This window comes from Cololabis saira, chromosome 12 (assembly GCF_033807715.1).
Source record: "Cololabis saira isolate AMF1-May2022 chromosome 12, fColSai1.1, whole genome shotgun sequence".
Taxonomy (NCBI): Eukaryota; Metazoa; Chordata; class Actinopteri; order Beloniformes; family Belonidae; genus Cololabis; species Cololabis saira.
Genome location: NC_084598.1, coordinates 44,349,803 through 44,367,636, shown reverse-complemented (window position 1 = coordinate 44,367,636; position 17,834 = coordinate 44,349,803). Strand labels below are relative to the sequence as shown.

At 41.7% G+C, this 17,834-nt stretch overlaps 1 protein-coding gene across 1 annotated transcript in view; it reads right to left on the bottom strand.

Moving 5' to 3' along the window:
• Window positions 1-17,834, bottom strand: part of LOC133457516 (collagen alpha-1(XX) chain) — a 72,276-nt gene that overhangs the window by 35,008 nt on the left and 19,434 nt on the right. The window contains exons 5-10 of the mRNA XM_061736861.1: window positions 9,451-9,612; window positions 6,745-6,891; window positions 4,600-4,767; window positions 3,588-3,707; window positions 2,130-2,294; window positions 1,693-1,845 (exon numbers count right to left, since the gene is read on the bottom strand). Coding sequence (XP_061592845.1) covers window positions 1,693-1,845; window positions 2,130-2,294; window positions 3,588-3,707; window positions 4,600-4,767; window positions 6,745-6,891; window positions 9,451-9,612 — 915 coding nt within the window. The remainder of the gene's footprint in view (window positions 1-1,692; window positions 1,846-2,129; window positions 2,295-3,587; window positions 3,708-4,599; window positions 4,768-6,744; window positions 6,892-9,450; window positions 9,613-17,834) is intronic.

Sequence of the window (17,834 nt, the reverse complement as noted above, 5' to 3'; positions counted from 1 at the left end):
TATAATGAGGGAGTGCAGAGAAGTACCGGGGTAATTAATCGTTAGGCTTTGCTAACTTGGGCTAGTAAGAATGTTGTGATTTGTTTTTTGAAAGTATTTGTACTCGAGCGTTCTCTAATACGGTGGTAAGATGTTCCAATAAAGAGGAAACTCTGAATCTAACTGAAAATTGGGAAAAAGTCGTCCTGAAAAAGGTGGGATGGAGATTGTTTGCAGACCTGGTATTGAAGTGATGAATTTGGGAATTGAATTGAAATAAAGAATGAAAACAGGTTGGAAGCAGTTTGTGAAGGGGATTGATAGACAAAAAGACAAATCTGAAAAACATTTACAGCAAAAATAGGGAGAATACTTAAGGATTGGTACAATGGGGTGGATCTATATGGAGCCAAATCAGGGCCAAAAGTTTTGCTAATTTGAAAATAAAATTTTAACCTGAAATTTTTTTTTTTACAGTTTCAATTTTATTTTTTTCAGTATCAGATCTTTTTTTCAGTTTCAAATCTTTTTATTTCAGTTTCAAATCTTTTTTTTAGTTTCAAATCTTTTTTTTTCAGTTTCACGTCTTTTTTTTTCAGTTACAAATTATTTTTTCAGGTTCAGACTTTTGGCCCCGATCTGGCGTGGGGGGCGTGGCATCAACTGAGAGGGGCGTGGCATCATGAGTGACAGCAGAACAGAGAAGGCGGGGGACGGTCCTCAGTCATGTTGCCTTCAGGAAACGTAGGTTGCAGAAGTTATCAGTAGAAGTTGATTCAACACTGTATATACACCATATTCACGTGATTGGCAGTGGAAAAAACTGATATTAGTGACACATTTCTGTTTAAAAAGCTGTTTTAGACCGTATTTGGCACCAATCGCAGTATAAAAGCAATAAACTATGCCAGACTCTACAGTTCAACAGCCACACTTTAAAGTTTGACATTTCCCACTTCCACATACTACCAAGTACGGTCTGAAAAAAAAGATTTGAAACTGAAAAAAAGATTTGAAACTGAAATAAAAAGATTTGAAACTGAAAAAAATAAAATTGAAACTGTAAAAAAAATTTTCAGGTTCAAATTTTATTTTCAAATTAGCAAAACTTTTGGCCCTGATTTGGCTCCATGGATCTAGTGAGTCTATTGGAAAATGGAATCATTTAGATAAAACGTTTTTGCAGGATAAAGATACAATTGAGGTTGCTCATGAAGGTACTTGACATTGCAGTATGAAATATAAGGATAAATCATAGTATAATATAAATGAATACAGATTTTTCTTGATAATAGATGCCATATACGTCAGATTATTCCAACATTCTTTGCAATCTTGTTGGAGATGAGTGCAATATGATTTTTCCAAGTGAGATTTTCATCAATCATAAATTTAGTTACCGTAACTCTTTCCAAAATGTTATTGGAAATATGAACATTTGGAAGGGTGTTAGTAGCTTGTTGGTTTCTAGGGGAAAATAACATGTATGAACTTTTCTTTATATTACGTGATAATTTGTTGGCCTTGAATCAGGAGTGCACCTTGACCAATTCCTTGTTCATTTCAGATATTAGTTTATGACCATTGTTAAAAGATAAAAAATATTGGAGTCATCTGCAAACAGAATAAAAACTGTTTTAGATGATACCATGTATAGATCATTTAGGTAAATAAGAAATAGTAAGGGGCCCAGAAAGGATCGTTGAGCCCTACGTTTTCCGCGGTCCTGGATCTTCCCACACAGGATGTGCACCAGCCGTCCCACCAGCCGGCTCAGCAGAGGGAAGTCGTTGACGTTGTAGACGTTCAGGTCCAGCGGCTCGGAGGCAACCTGACGCAGCTCGGCCTCGTCCGCGTTCTTCACGCCTGGAAAACACAAAAAAGAGAGCAGGATAAGAAATCATGCTTTTGTTTGTGTTGTATTTATTTATTTTTTGTTATTACTTTTAATTTTTAATTTGTATATTTTCTATGGCATATGATCTGATATATACAGTGTTCTGCCTCCTCTTGTTTCCTCTCCAACACATTATTTTGATGTTGTTCTTTATTTCTGGATGAGACTGTTAAATTGTTTCTTTATTTTGATATTTTGACGCTTTTTAATTTGATGGTGATTTGTTGTTGTTGGAGATAAACCCCCGGCTCACCTACTGCGATGATCTCCACGCCGGCGTTCTTCAGGCGGCTGGCCGCGCCGATGGCGTCGTCCTGAGATTTCCCGTCGGTCAGCAGGACCAGGAACGACGGCGTGTCGGGTCTGGCTCCTCCTTCAGCCTGCAGGTTCTGCTGCATGACGTGGATCAGCGCCTGTCCTGCAACAGAACAGCTGGTAATCTGCAGGGGCCGCGGTTCAGGTGACGTTTCATTCCTAGTACAGTTGGTGATGATCCAGATCAGGGGCCGAATGTACAAAAGTGCGTGGATTTTGACATGAAAATGTTTTTTTCAGATTCTCAAAACTGTGCGTACGCTCAAATCCAACGTGGATTTCAACGCACATGGGGGAGCACAACACTCCGCCCCGTCTCCTCCCTCAAGTAGATATATTTGAATATGACAATGAGGATAATTATCCATTAAAAACCACTCATTTTAACAGGGAACTTGCAAAAACAAGTAAAAACAAATACAGGACTGTCTCAGAAAATTTAAATATTGTGATAAAGTTCTTTATTTTCTGTAATGCAATTAAAAAAACAAAAATGTCATACATTCTGGATTCATTACAAATCAACTGAAATATTGCAAGCCTTTTATTATTTTAATATTGCTGATTATGGATTACAGTTTAAGATTAAGATTCCCAGAATATTCAAATTTTTTGAGATAGGATATTTGAGTTTTCTTATTTTTGTTTCTTTATTTTTGTTTTTGTAATTGCATTACAGAAAATCACAATATTCTAATTTTCTGAGACAGTCCTGTACAAAAAAAAGTGTGAGCTGGAGACAGTCCTGTCAAAAGTTGAGGCCTGGAAAAAATAATTTATTTGGGGGCATTTCTTCCGATTTCAGCTGCATTGCATTATGGGTATTGCTGTTCTTTGCTTTGTGGTGCGTTCCGTGAAGAGTTGTGGTTTTATTATGATTGTACGGGTTTGTGAATGTCAATATTTAGCGTTACTGCATCATTACACTGTCCTTTTCTTGTTTGTATTTTAAGAACCGACACCAGAACATAAGTTGGGATGAAAAACGGCTCCTCGTTCTGCTTTATTGTCACGCGTATTAAATACTGACGGATTAAGCTCAATGTACACGTTTATTGAGTTCTACACATTGTGGATGTCCGTGATCACCTCTACAATGTGAACAACATGAACTTATATTTAAAACATGAAGCATCACGATCTGATTCCTCTGCTGCAGAAAGACAAGTTGTTCCAACGGGATTATCGAGGTGCAAACGTGAGAAATAAAGAGAAAAGTCGCTGTAACTCGGAGTGTTTTAGCTGCAGGAGGAGAGACCGGCCTTTGTGGACATCCGACCGTGAGCGTAGAAAAGGGCGTACGCATATTTTTTGTGCGCCGCACGATTCGTACATGAGGCCCCAGGTGAGGGTGTGAGGGGGCGGGGTTTATGAGGGGGCGGGGTTATGCATCTACCTGTGAAGGTGTTCCCTCCCTTGTATCTGAAGCTCCTCACGGCCTCCAGCAGCTGCTCTTTGCTGCTGAAGTTTCCGAGCTGCCACTCGGTCCGCGGGTCTCCGCTGTACTGGGTCAGACCTGGAAACATCAGCTCAGTGTTAGAATGATGTCGTTTACTTCCAGATCCTGAAAGTGTCAATGGTGTAAAATCACAAGACATGACAGAGAAGGTGCTTTCACTTGAAGAACTGGGGATTTAAAAGATTTTCTTTTAAAAAAGCCCATTTTTTATTTGTAATTAGTCATTTAATTTGCTAAAAGTCATTTTATGTCTTTAAAACATTATTTTTGGCTGTATTTTGTCAAAATTAGTCACAAAAACAAGAAACTTGCTGCAGTTGTTTTGGCTCATCAGCTCACTTTTAGGTTTTTAGTCATCAAAACTTGAATAATTTAATTTAAAAAAAAAATTAAGTTAATTCAGGAAATCAAAAAAACATTCAAAAAGAAAATGAACTTAATTCATAAAAAACATCAAAGAAAATATTTGTTAATAAAAAATAAAACAATTAATTAATAAAGAAAAAAAGAAAAATGTTTTAAGAAGAAATTTATATAAATTAGAAAATAAGAAAATATAAAGTGTTGATTCAAAAAAGAAAATGTGAAGTCAGAAACACAAAAAAGTAAATCTATGAAAGAAAGTTATGTTAATCTACAAAACTGAGAAAAATATTTTAAAAAGAAAAAAAAATACAAGAACAACATATTTTTAGTATATTTATAATTCCAAAAAAAGAAAAAAGCTAGAAAAAAAATTATTTTTGGTAAATTGAGAGAAAATGTTCAAATAAAAATATATAAAAATGTAAATTTAGAAAACAGATATGTTAAGTGATGCATCTACTTGTGTCAAAATCAGCTGAAATACGTTATAAATAATTAGATTATAACTCCGTAACATCCTGAATGCATTAATCCCGCGGGGGAACCGGGGGGGACCCGGGGTGCCCGCCTCGCCCCTCCTCACCGATCTGGACGTGGTCCGGCCCGATGCGGAACGGCGTCACCAGCCCCTCCAGGAAGTCCCGGACCCGCCTGAAGTTGGTGCGTCCGATGCTCCAGGATCCGTCCACCAGCAGCACGACGTCGGCCGCCGCGTCGCTGCGGCACTCGTACGGTCGCCGTGGAGACGCCCCTGGAGACCAGGACACAGTTTTACAGTCTGACCTTTATGGGACGTGAACGCACGTGGGTATCCGTGCACGTGAAGGTCTGAGGCTCCGGAGACACATGAGCCCTGCAGGTGAACAGGCCTGTCATTAACACCCCCCCTTCCTGGCCCAGGTAAACACCATCATCAGATCTCAGTCACACCTGCAGCTCCAGGTGACGTCTTTCAGAGCAACGTTCACACAAACCAGCGAGGAAAAGAGACACTATTATTTATAATAATCATTATTTATTATTATTATTATTTATAATTATTATTTATAATTATTATTTATATTATTTATAATTATTATGTTTTATTTATTATTATTATTTATATTATTATTTATATTATTATTATTATTATTATTATTATTTATAGTTATTATTTATATTATTGTTTATTATTATTTATAATTATGTATATTATTATGTTTTATGATTTCTAATGATCTATTATTATTATTTCTAATTATTATTTAGAATATTATTTGTAATTATTTGTAATTATTATTTATATTATTTTTTTTTATTATTTACAATTATTATGTTTTACTATGTATCATTATTATGTTTTATTATTTATAATTATTATGTTTTATTATTATTTATAATTATTATTTATATTATTATGTTTTGTTATTTATAATTATGATTTACATTATTATGTTTGATTTATAATTATTATGTTTTATTATTATTATTATTATTATTATTCATAATTGTTATTTATATTTTTATGTTGTATTATCTATAATTATTATTGATATTATTACGTTTTATTATTTTTATTATTATTATTATTATTTATAATTATTATGTTTTACTATTTATTATTATTATTTATATTATTATGTTGTATTATCTATAATTATTATTGATATTATTACGTTTTATTATTATTATTATTTATAATTATTATGTTTTACTATTTATTATTTATATTATTATGTTTTATTATTTATGATTATTTTATAATTATTATTTATAATCCCCCTCAAATCAATCCTGCTGCATCGCTGCCTGACCTGAGGTCATCGGTCCGGCTGCATGATTACTGCCATAAAAGGCTCGCAGAAGAAGAATATCAAGTCACACGGAGGAATCTTTGGACGCGTTGCCAGGTTTTCTCTTCATAAGTAGTTTAGTTTTATTATTCTCCTTCTCCTCCTTCAGCCCTCCAGACAGGAATGTCTGCGGTCGCTTCTTTGTGTCGACTTCAAATCAACAGTTTACCAGTTGAAACAAGCAGAAACTGCATAGTTTGACACCCAGCACCCCAACACACACACACACACACACACACACACACACACACACACACACACACACACACACACACACACACACACACACACACACACACACACACACACACACACACACACACACACACACACACACACACACACACACACACACACACACACACACACACACACACACACACACACACACACAGATGACGAGCTCAAAACGACACATATGATGAAGTTTGGTCATAAAGCTGCTATTTTGCCAACAATAACATGCAAAAGATGGTTTACGGATGATGAATTTTTGTTCTGTGATTTGTTTTGATTTTCAAGCGACGAGAACCGAACCAGGACTTGGACTGAACCTCTAGATCCAAGAACTGAAGGGACTCGGGTTTGGTGGTTTCAGGATTCAGTCCTGGTATTTGCAGCTGGCGTCATTAAACGATGAACTTTAGAGGACCTGCAGGTCTGGATCTGGACCCTAGTGGTCTGTAGAGGACCTGCAGGTCTGGATCTGGACCCTAGTGGTCTGTAGAGGACCTGCAGGTCTGGATCTGGACCCTAACCTGCAGGTCTGGATCTGGACCCTAGTGGTCTGTAGAGGACCTGCAGGTCTGGATCTGGACCCTAGTGGTCTGTAGAGGACCTGCAGGTCTGGATCTGGACCCTAGTGGTCTGTAGAGGACCTGCAGGTCTTGGGTCACCTGTATCGGTCCGAGTCGGGGCCGGGGTCCTCTGGGGTTTCTCCTCCTCCTTCTCCTCCTTCCCCCCCTCTCTCTCCTTCTTCCTCTTCCTCTTGTCCTTCCTGGTCCTGTCCTCCAGCTGGAAGGGGGTTTCCTCGGTGGGGGGGTCTGAGGGGAGATGGGGGGGGCAAAGTCAGATAAGGACATTTATTATAACCTTATCTCAAAATGTGTTAGTCTTTACAAAATAAGAGCATGAACCTTCCTGCTCCCCTGCATTCCCCTAACGTCCAGCTCCCCTGCATTCCCCCAACGTCCTGCTCTCCTACATTCCCCCAACGTCCAGCTCCCCTGCATTCCCCCAACGTCCTGCTCTCCTACATTCCCCCAACGTCCTGCTCTCCTACATTCCGCCAACGTCCTGCTCCCCTACATTCCCCCAACGTCCTGCTCTCCTACATTCCCCCAACGTCCAGCTCCCCTGCATTCCCCCAACGTCCTGCTCCCCTACATTCCCCCAACGTCCTGCTCTCCTACATTCCCCCAACGTCCTACTCCCCTGCATTCCCCCAACGTCCTGCTCCCCTACATTCCCCCAACGTCCTGCTCCCCTGCATTCCCCCAACGTCCAGCTCCCCTGCATTCCCCCAACGTCCTGCTCCCCTACATTCCCCCAACGTCCTGCTCTCCTACATTCCCCCAACGTCCTGCTCCCCTACATTCCCCCAACGTCCTGCTCCCCTGCATTCCCCCAACGTCCTGCTCCCCTACATTCCCCCAACGTCCTGCTCCCCTGCATTCCCCCAACGTCCTGCTCCCCTACATTCCCCCAACGTCCTGCTCCCCTGCATTCCCCCAACGTCCAGCTCCCCTGCATTCCCCCAACGTCCTGCTCCCCTGCATTCCCCCAACGTCCAGCTCCCCTGCATTCCCCCAACGTCCTGCTCCCCTGCATTCCAACGTCCTGCTCCCCTGCATTCCCCCAACGTCCTGCTCTCCTACATTCCCCCAACGTCCTGCTCTCCTACATTCTCCCAACGTCCTGCTCTCCTACATTCCCCCAACGTCCTGCTCCCCTACATTCCCCCAACGTCCTGCTCCCCTACATTCCCCCAACGTCCTGCTCCCCTACATTCCCCCAACGTCCTGCTCCCCTGCATTCCCCCAACATCCTGCTCTCCTACATTCCCCCAACGTCCTGCTCTCCTACATTCCCCCAACGTCCAGCTCCCCTGCATTCCCCCAACGTCCCACTCCCCTGCATTCCCCCAACGTCCTGCTCCCCTGCATTCCCCCAACGACCTGCTCCCCTGCATTCCCGCAACGTCCTTCTCCCCTGCATTCCCCCAACGTCCTGCTCCCTTACATTCCCCCAACGTCCTGCTCCCCTGCATTCCCCCAACGTCCTACTCCCCTGCATTCCCCCAACGTCCTGCTCCCTTACATTCCCCCAATGTCCTGCTCCCCTGCATTCCCCCAACGTCCTACTCCCCTGCATTCCCCCAACGTCCAGCTCCCCTACATTCCCCCAACGTCCTGCTCCCCTAAATTCCCCCAACATCAAGCTCCCCTGCATTCCCCCAACGTCCTACTCCCCTACATTCCCCCAATGTCCTGCTCCCCTGCATTCCCCCAACGTCCTACTCCCCTGCATTCCCCAACGTCCTGCTCCCCTGCATTCCCCCAACGTCCTGCTCCCCTACATTCCCCCAACGTCCTGCTCCCCTGCATTCCCCCAACGTCCTGCTCCCCTACATTCCCCCAACGTCCAGCTCCCCTGCATTCCCCCAACGTCCCACTCCCCTGCATTCCCCCAACGTTCTGCTCCCCTGCATTCCCCCAACGTCCTGCTCCCCTACATTCCCCCAACGTCCAGCTCCCCTGCATTCCCCCAACGTCCCACTCCCCTACATTCCCCAACGTCCTGCTCCCCTGCATTCCCCCAACGTCCTGCTCCCCTACATTCCCCCAACGTCCAGCTCCCCTGCATTCCCCCAACGTTCTCCTACATTCCCCCAACGTCCTGCTCCCCTACATTCCCCCAACGTCCTGCTCCCCTACGTTCCCTCAACGTCCTGCTCCCCTACATTCCCCCAATGTCCTGCTCCCCTACATTCCCCCAACGTCCAGCTCCCCTGCATTCCCCCAACGTCCTGCTCCCCTACATTCCCCCAACGTTCCCCTACATTCCCCCAACGTCCTGCTCCCCTGCATTCCCCCAACGTCCTGCTCCCCTACGTTCCCCCAACGTCCGGGCTCCCCTGCCCCGCCTGTGGAAGGATGTGCGGCTCACGCATCGGCCTCGACAGCCACATCAAGTGCTTTGGAACGATCTTCCGCTCTCTCTGCGTTCAATGGAGTTTGTTGACTCCTTCAAAAGGCAACTTAAGACCTATTTATTTGTGCAGGCTTTTGCCTAATTGTCTTGGGGCTGTTATGACTGCCAATGTGTTGTCTTGGCCTTTTAAACTTAAATTTGTATGTATCTTTTAACTGTGTTTGTTTTGATTGTAACTGTGAAGCGCTCTGTGACCATGGTCCGTGAAGGGCGCTGTACAAATAAAATTTACTTACTTACTTACTTACTTACCAGCGACAACAGTGCTGAACCCCCCCGCCCCCCTTCCCTGCCCTGGAATGTCGTCATCGTACACGATGGACAGCTGAGAGATGAGTGTGTTTGTGTGTGTGTGTGTGTGTGTGTGTGTTCATGTGTGTTGGCAGCACCTGCAGCAGCGGTGGTGGTCGTGTGATCCGGGTACAGCACCGTCGGTTCCAGCAGGGTCTCCGTCTCCTCCGGGTCCCCGGACCCCGACCCCCCCGGCAGGACCTTCTTCTTCTGGTCCCGGCTGCCGCTGCGGATCATCTCCTCCTGCCGCAGGACGGCCACTGGGGGGAGGAGAGATGTGATTGATGATTGATCAGCTGATCAGCATCACGGCAGCTGGACGGACCAGCAGCCAAACAGAGGCCTGGATCAGGCCACGTAGGCGGAGCTACAGACGCCAATCAGTGAAAGACGGTAAAACCGGCTGCAAAAGAAGAACCTGCAGTTCATCGTATGACCACTAGGGCCCCGGAAGGAGAGATGCACCGATCGATCTGAACTCATTGGTATCGGCCGATAATCGGTTTTGATCGGAGATCGGAAAATAATCGTTCAAAGCAGCCGATCTGATGACGTTTACAACAACAAACCGCCGCCCGCGCTAGCGTTCCCAAACCTCAGAAACAGGTTTCCTAAGGGGGGCGTGACTGTCTCTAGAGGGGGTGTGGCCTCTCTAGAGGGGGCGTGGTCATCTCTACAAAGCACCGTGTGCCAATCCGCGTTGGCACACGGCCCTGATGCGTTCAGGACAGTTGTAAATTAAGAATTAGAACATTTTATCGTTATTATAGCCTACAATTTATGATGATATATGAATTGCACATATATTTATTGATATGCACAGACTAGCACACATTTAGGTATGTAATGGAACGTGACTGTTGATATTTATAAGGGGGAAAAAAAACGATGATTGATTTTTTTTTTTGTTTTTTTTTAACTCAGTCAGACGTATTCGCCGTATGACTGCGTGAACCGAACCGTGACCCCCGTACCGTGACGGGACGGGACGAATACAAATACCGTTACACCCCTACGTACATATATATATATATATATATATATATATATATATATATATATATATATATATATATATATATATATATATACACACACATGTACATATATATATATATATGTATATATATATATATATATATATATATGTACATATACACACATACGTACATATATATATGTATATATGCAGGACGACAATCATGTCAGTCACTTCACGAGTGACATTTGGAGCTCTAGTGTGAAGATTTTGCTTCACTAAGAGTTTCCTCACACGCGGCGGATGCTATCGCTTAAGCTTTCGCTAAGCTTTCATTATCAATTTTTATTTTAAGATTTAATTCTTTTTTCACAGGAAAACTAAGGTTTAGTTTACAACTTGTATCAACTGTAAGGGAGCTTTCAGACCTGTGGTCCGTTTGTTTTGTTCCGATTCAGGGGATAAATCGATACAGTTTTTTCGTTTCTCGTTTGTGGGGTTTGTGTTCACAGGCCGCTGTCTGTAGAGGTTCAAAGCTGTTAACAAATGCCATGCGCGAACCAACTGTTCTCTCTCTCATTGGTCAGAAATGAAGGCGGAAGGAGTTTCCTCTTTCGTACCCCGGGACAACAACTATGGACCATCGTAAAACCCCTTTCACAGAGAGGGCGCATTTTTTAATTTCACCGTGCCGCGCTGTGACGACATCTCGGCGCGTCAAATAGGAGAGAAGGTGGTGGAGGGTGAAAAAAAACTGAAGTAGACCTTCATCATGGAGCTGTAGCTCCCGAACGAGCCTGTATTCCCCCAAATCCTGTCTTCATGGGGATTTCATGGACCCATCCCCTCCTTGCTGCTGCTGCTCGTCTCCTCCTCCTCCTCAGAAGAACTAAAGCCAGGGTTTTTCTTTGAAGCAGGGACAGATGCATGTTTCAAACCGAGCTGTAGGCTACTGTACGTCCAAAGGAGTGGGAAAACATGGAAAAACTGTTTTTGGTCGCCTAGCAACTTGCAACAAATATGTGAGGGATAAGCGCCTTGCTCTGCTCCGACTTTGGGCCCTGCGCTCTATGTGAAAGCAGCTTTAGCGAGTGTGGCTAGTTTGTTTCTGTGTGCTGTGTGGATTCTGTTCTCAGTGCAAACGAACCGCTCCAGGTCTGGAATGGAATCGGGCCGAGAACCGAACCCTAACCTCTCCTAGGATCTCGGCTCGCTTGCTTTGTGCCGCATCCAAGCGCGATTGCTGTGTTCACATATACCAAACGATCCGATCTTTAGGGGGAAACGCTTCCTGTTTCGGAACAATTGTGCAAACGGGACAGAGGTGAAAGCTTCCTAAGTCGTCTCTAAGAGTCTCTAGAGTGAAATATTAGACATCAGCCTGCAATAAAACAATTCATGATACTTTCTCATTTCCTCATTTTTATACCTAATAATACAATGTCAGTGTTGTACATGAGACAACACTATTGACGAATTTATGGATTTCATGCAGCAATAATCCTGATCGGTGCATCTCTACCCGGAAGAGAAGAAGAGAAGAACCTGCAGTTCATCGTGTGACCACTAGGGGCCCAGAAACCGTCCCACTAATCAGAAAACATTCCCCCAGGCTGCTCAGCTGCTGATGAATCAGAAGCACGAGTCTCTATTTGTTTGTGTTGGAGACGCCGCCGGCTCCAGATCCACCTGATGGTTCAGAGAGGGGGGCGTGGCCGGCGTTCCCGGCGTGCTGCGGTCTGGACCGGGTCCCGGCCCCCGGGGGGGGCGGGGCGGCGGTGGAGGGCGACGCATCAGCGAGGAATTCCCAGACCGCTATAACTCCTGCTGACAGACTCCCCGGGAGTTCTGGTGGCGGGTCCGGACACGCGGGCCCGATGCAGTCATCCCTCACACGGCTCACGTAACCGCGGCAACGCCCACACATGTTTTATTCAGGATCCCCATTAGCATTAGCAACAGCATCAGCTATTCTTCCCGGGGTCCAACATACACACAACACACAAATTAACACTTAATACATAACAGACACACATTATACAGGACTGTCTCAGAAAATTAGAATATTGTGATAAAGTTCTTTATTTTCTGTAATGCAATTAAAAAAACAAAAATGTCATACATTCTGGATTCATTACAAATCAACTGAAATATTGCAAGCCTTTTATTATTTTAATATTGCTGATCATGGTTTACAGCTTAAGAAAACTCAAATATCCTATCTCAAAAAATTAGAATATTCTGGAAATCTTAATCTTAAATTGTAAACTTGAAATAAGTAGAAAAGATTTTTTAGCTTGTAATAAGAAGATAAATCTTGTCCCACTGGCAGATTTTCTACTTATTTCAAGTGAAAATTTACTTGAAACAGCTGAAAATTGTAATTGTAATATTTTGAGATAGGATATTTGAGTTTTCTTAAAAGGAACCCTGGCTATTAAGACATGTAGGTCTTAAAAGATAAATGTTGGTATCAATTATAACAATGTGATATAAAAAACCTTTAAGATGTCTTCGTTTTTATAAAATTTGAAAATATAATTTAACATGTAGGTCGCCATTGTTGTTTACATTCTGGGTAGTACGTCAGACGGTGGCTCCTGCTAACCCCCGTACACTGTTCTGACACCCAGAAACAGATGAAAACACAGCTAAACAGGTGACGGAGCACCAGAAACACAGATCAAAACACAGCTAAACATTAAGGGGACGGCGCACCTACAAAAAAGTAAAAAAAAAGAAAAAAAAAGTGCCGCACCATAAAGCATGAACTATAAAAACACCATAAAACTCAGATAGACTAACAGACCACACGTTTCAACCAGCAGATAACCGATGCTACAATAAAAACCCCAGCCAGATCTGGCGTCATTAAATTAAATAAAGATGTTCTTGCCTATTTGAAGCGAAGTCTGCGCCTCCCGTTTCGTCAAAGTCGGTTTTAGGGGGGGCAGGGGTGGGCTATGCCCACCCAAACGTGCATCCTGCCCACCGGCGTCTCCATCCCGGCGAGAGCGGAGAGCGGATGGCAGTGCGCTGCAGGCGCAGCCCCGGCTACGCCGTCTACGCCGTAGCCTACGCCGTCTACGCCGTCTACGCCGTAGGCAACGCCGTCTACGCCGTAGGCTAATGCACTGGTAAGATGCGCACGACTTTGATCATTTTTGCAGATCTCCCGTGCATCACAGAACTTTGATCCAGTTTGCCTGAACCGAGACGTCTTATGGGCTCCCTCGTCAGCCTCCACGGCCGGGAGAGAGCTGCTCATCTATGTTTTAGATACCTGTCCCAGTTAAACTAACGCGGCTTATCTTCCCAGAGCCACCGCTCTACGTCATCGCCCCCAGAATGCATTGCGCAGGTAAAACATGGCGCCTCCCGCAGGTCAAAAGGTCAAAATATGTGATAAACATTGTAGATTTTTAAAGCAATTAGATTATTTTATGTGTTTCTAACAACATATTTTAGTATAATAGAACAATTGTGGCTAATTAGGGACTACATGTCTTAATAGCCAGGGTTCCTTTTAAGCTGCAGGCCATGATCAGCAATATTAAAATAATAAAAGGCTTGTAATATTTCAGTTGATTTGTAATGAATCCAGAATGTATGACATTTTTGTTTTTTAAATTGTATTACAGAAAATAAAGAACTTTATCACAATATTCTAATTTTCTGAGACAGTCCTGTACATGACAAACACAACAATAATAGACACAACTCCCTTAGTCACAAACAACACAGAGGATAAAACTAAATCACCATCATTCTCAGACATAAATACATAGAAATTAAATCAAATAAAACACCTTTATAACCAATACCTGCCTGAAATGACCTTATCTTAGAATTCTTTGACCACTTTTCACCTTTATTGTGATTGGTTTACACTACCTGTAATTCTATTCAAACTTAATTCTGTTCCTTCTAAATGTAAAATCATAATTCATTACATTTTAAAAGATATAGTTTCAACTGAAACTTAAACCAATCTTTGCTGCATGAGGAATATGAACCGGTGTAGAGTTCCACCAAAGTTCTCTGTATCAAACCCTCGGTATGAACCTCCTTTCTGATGTCATTACTGTAACCATGGTGATAAAACGATAGTATAATCTAGTTCTACTGTAACCATGGTGATAAAATGATGGTATAATCTAGTTCTACTGTAACCATGGTGATAAAACGATAGTATAATCTAGTTCTACTGTAACCATGGTGATAAAATGATAGTATAATCTAGTTCTACTGTAACCATGGTGATAAAACGATAGTATGATCTAGTTCTACTGTAACCATGGTGATAAAATGATGGTATAATCTAGTTCTACTGTAACCATGGTGATAAAATGAGAGTATAATCTAGTTCTACTGTAACCATGGTGATAAAATGATAGTATAATCTAGTTCTACTGTAACCATGGTGATAAAATGAGAGTATAATCTAGTTCTACTGTAACCATGGTGATAAAATGAGAGTATAATCTGTCATACAGTTGTTTAGGAGATCGTGTCACCAGTATATTTCTCAGAAAATGTAAGTATAAAGTATAAAGTATAAGTAAACCTTTGTCTTCTAGATAACCAGCCTAGATTCTTCTGCTGCTGGAAACATTAGAACTATAAAGACACATTAAAGCACAACGTGCAGCTTTATTTTGTGCCACTTGTAATTTCTTCACATTCTTAACTGAAGTATTTGATCAAACTACAAAACAATAATCCAGTTGTGAAGAAACCAAAGCATTCAAAACCTCCATGTCTCCTAACATTTAGAGATAAACATTTAGAGATTCTTCTCACTAGTGACTAGAGCCTCTTACCATTTTACAAACTACAGAATCAGTTTGTTTGGACCAGATTATGATTTAAAATTACACCCAACACATTTGTCTCATAAACCTGTTCAACGGAAATATTATTTACATTCAATGTCAGTATTAGTCAGTACTGGAGTTGAGGGAGGATGAGGGGGGATGAGGGTGGATGAGGGGGGGTGGCATCCCCCCTGAAATAAAAACGGTCCAAATCATCCCCCCTGAAATAAAAACGGTCCAAATCATCCCCCCTGAAATAAAAACGGTCCAAATCATCCCCCCTGTAAAACTTCCATCCCTCCTTTCCATCCCTTATTTCATTTCATCAATGAATGTGGTTTTACTGCTATTTTAAAAAAAAAAAAAAATTTATTTTTATTGGCTTTGTCTCGAACACAACAAAACCCAATCAAATTAAAAGCATCAAAATATAAAAAAAGTAAAACAATTTAACAGTCTCATTCAAAAATAAAACACACAGCAAAACAATGTGTTCGAGAGGGAACAGGAGGAAGCAGAACGCTTATTTAGTCCTGTCCCTTCCTCACAATATCATATCCTATATAACCTATAAAAATTAAATAAATGGTTTTACTGCTATTTCAACATTTAGAGTCATCACCAGAAAAATAACACCAGAAAAATAACTTATTTGACAATTTTCACCTGTTTCAATTAAATTTTCACTTGAAATAAGTAGGAAAATCTGCCAGTGGAACAAGATTTATCTTCTTATTACAAGCAAAAAAATCTTGTTCCACTGGCAGATTTTTCTACTTATCTCAAGTGAAAATCTACTTGAAACAGGTGAAAGTTGTTGTTTTTTCCAGTGATGAGTCTTGTTTTAAGTGTAATGAGATTTTTTGACTAAAATGAGACATTTTAACTAGAAATAAGACAAATATTCTTGTTAAGATTGTGAGTTTTTGCAGTGATCCATGTTACTTATCCTGTGAAGGACAGAGTCATATTGATAAGTTCAGAAAAGTGTTTTTTATTGTTGTGTTTTGATGTATTTGATGTAAGCCCAGTGGATATTTAAAGCTTACAGAAGGCTGCATTTAACTGCTGCTATGTCATTCCTGCAGTATTTCTGCAGCTGTTTTGGTCACTGCTATTATTTGTAATATATTATATTATTTGTAATCAGCACAAATTATCTGTCCCCATATGATAAAATCCTCCATCCCCCCTGATTGTTTTTACAACTCGAGTACTGGTATTGGTTCAGGTTTAAATTGATTCTGGGCCCACCGGGAGGGGGCGTGGCCCCGGTCCCGGTCCCTCCGTGCCCCGCCGGGCCTCTAAATCGGGCTCCCGTGGGTGCAGTTGGCCACGACCACAACCAGAACCAGAAGCAGCCTGTAATCGAGCCCCGGAGGTATTTCTGGTTCCTCCTACGATCCCGGCTGCTACATGGAAACGTAAACGCAGCAGATTTAGAGTTCACCTCGCTCTGGGTTCATGCGCTGAAAACCAGGGCTGGGGATCCATTCAAATGTTAAGAATCAATTCAAATGTTAAGAATCAATTCAAATGTTAAGAATCGATTCAAATGTTAAGAATCGATTCAAATGTTAAGAATCAATTCAAATGTTAAGAATCAATTCAAATGTTAAGAATCAATTCAAATGTTAAGAATCAATTCAAATGTTAAGAATCAATTCAAATGTTAAGAATCGATTCAAATGTTAAGAATCAATTCAAATGTTAAGAATCAATTCAAATGTTAAGAATCAATTCAAATGTTAAGAATCAATTCAAATGTTAAGAATCAATTCAAATGTTAAGAATCGATTCGATTCCGATTCTTAAGATTCAGAATCGATTATCAAGATTTGATTCAATCCGATTCTGATATTGATTTGGGTTAGTGTTATTAAAACAGTTTTTTGAGCTGTTGCATGAATGATATGACTGTAGTTCTGCAACATATTAATACTATATTAGTACTAGTACATATTAATACTAAACGCAGTCACTGACTGTGTTTCCAGCATCAATAACCCTTTTCTAACCCGAATATTGGCAATAACCCGAATTTGCACGGCCATGTAAACACCAATAACCCCTTTGAATAACCCGAATTTGCTCATATTGGGGTTTTTAAAAACCCCAATATGACCCCTGGGTTACTCCTTTTAAAACCTGAATATTGGGTCATGTAAACACCAAACGGAATATCCCCATCAAACGGAACAGGAATCTGTTTTCTTCACAAGGAATCCTGGTCTTTTGAGTCCAGGAAGTTCTTCTAAACACGGAGAAACCAAGACCAGGAGGAGACTAATCACTTCATAAATGTAATGAAGGATATGAACATTTCTGCATTTGTAGACGGTAGAAAGTACCGGGATAGAAGATTTACAAGAAGGAGAGAGAAAAGTTGCGCGAAGCAGCATTTGTAGGAAACCCAGACCAGATCAAGCTCCGCTGGAGAACTACAGGGCCGAGAAACACAACAACTTCTACTGAGCTGTTGATTATCCACCGTGATGCTGTTATTGTTGTAGTTTTGAATTTGGATACAGGAAGAAGAAGCGGAAATGAAGGTAATTGCGTCATCACGTTCTCCGTGCGTCGCTGGTTTGATCCAGATATCCTGAATGATTAATTAACATGTAAACGGAATATTCTGAATGTTTCAGTAACCAGAATATTAGCAATAACCTGAATTTTGACTGCA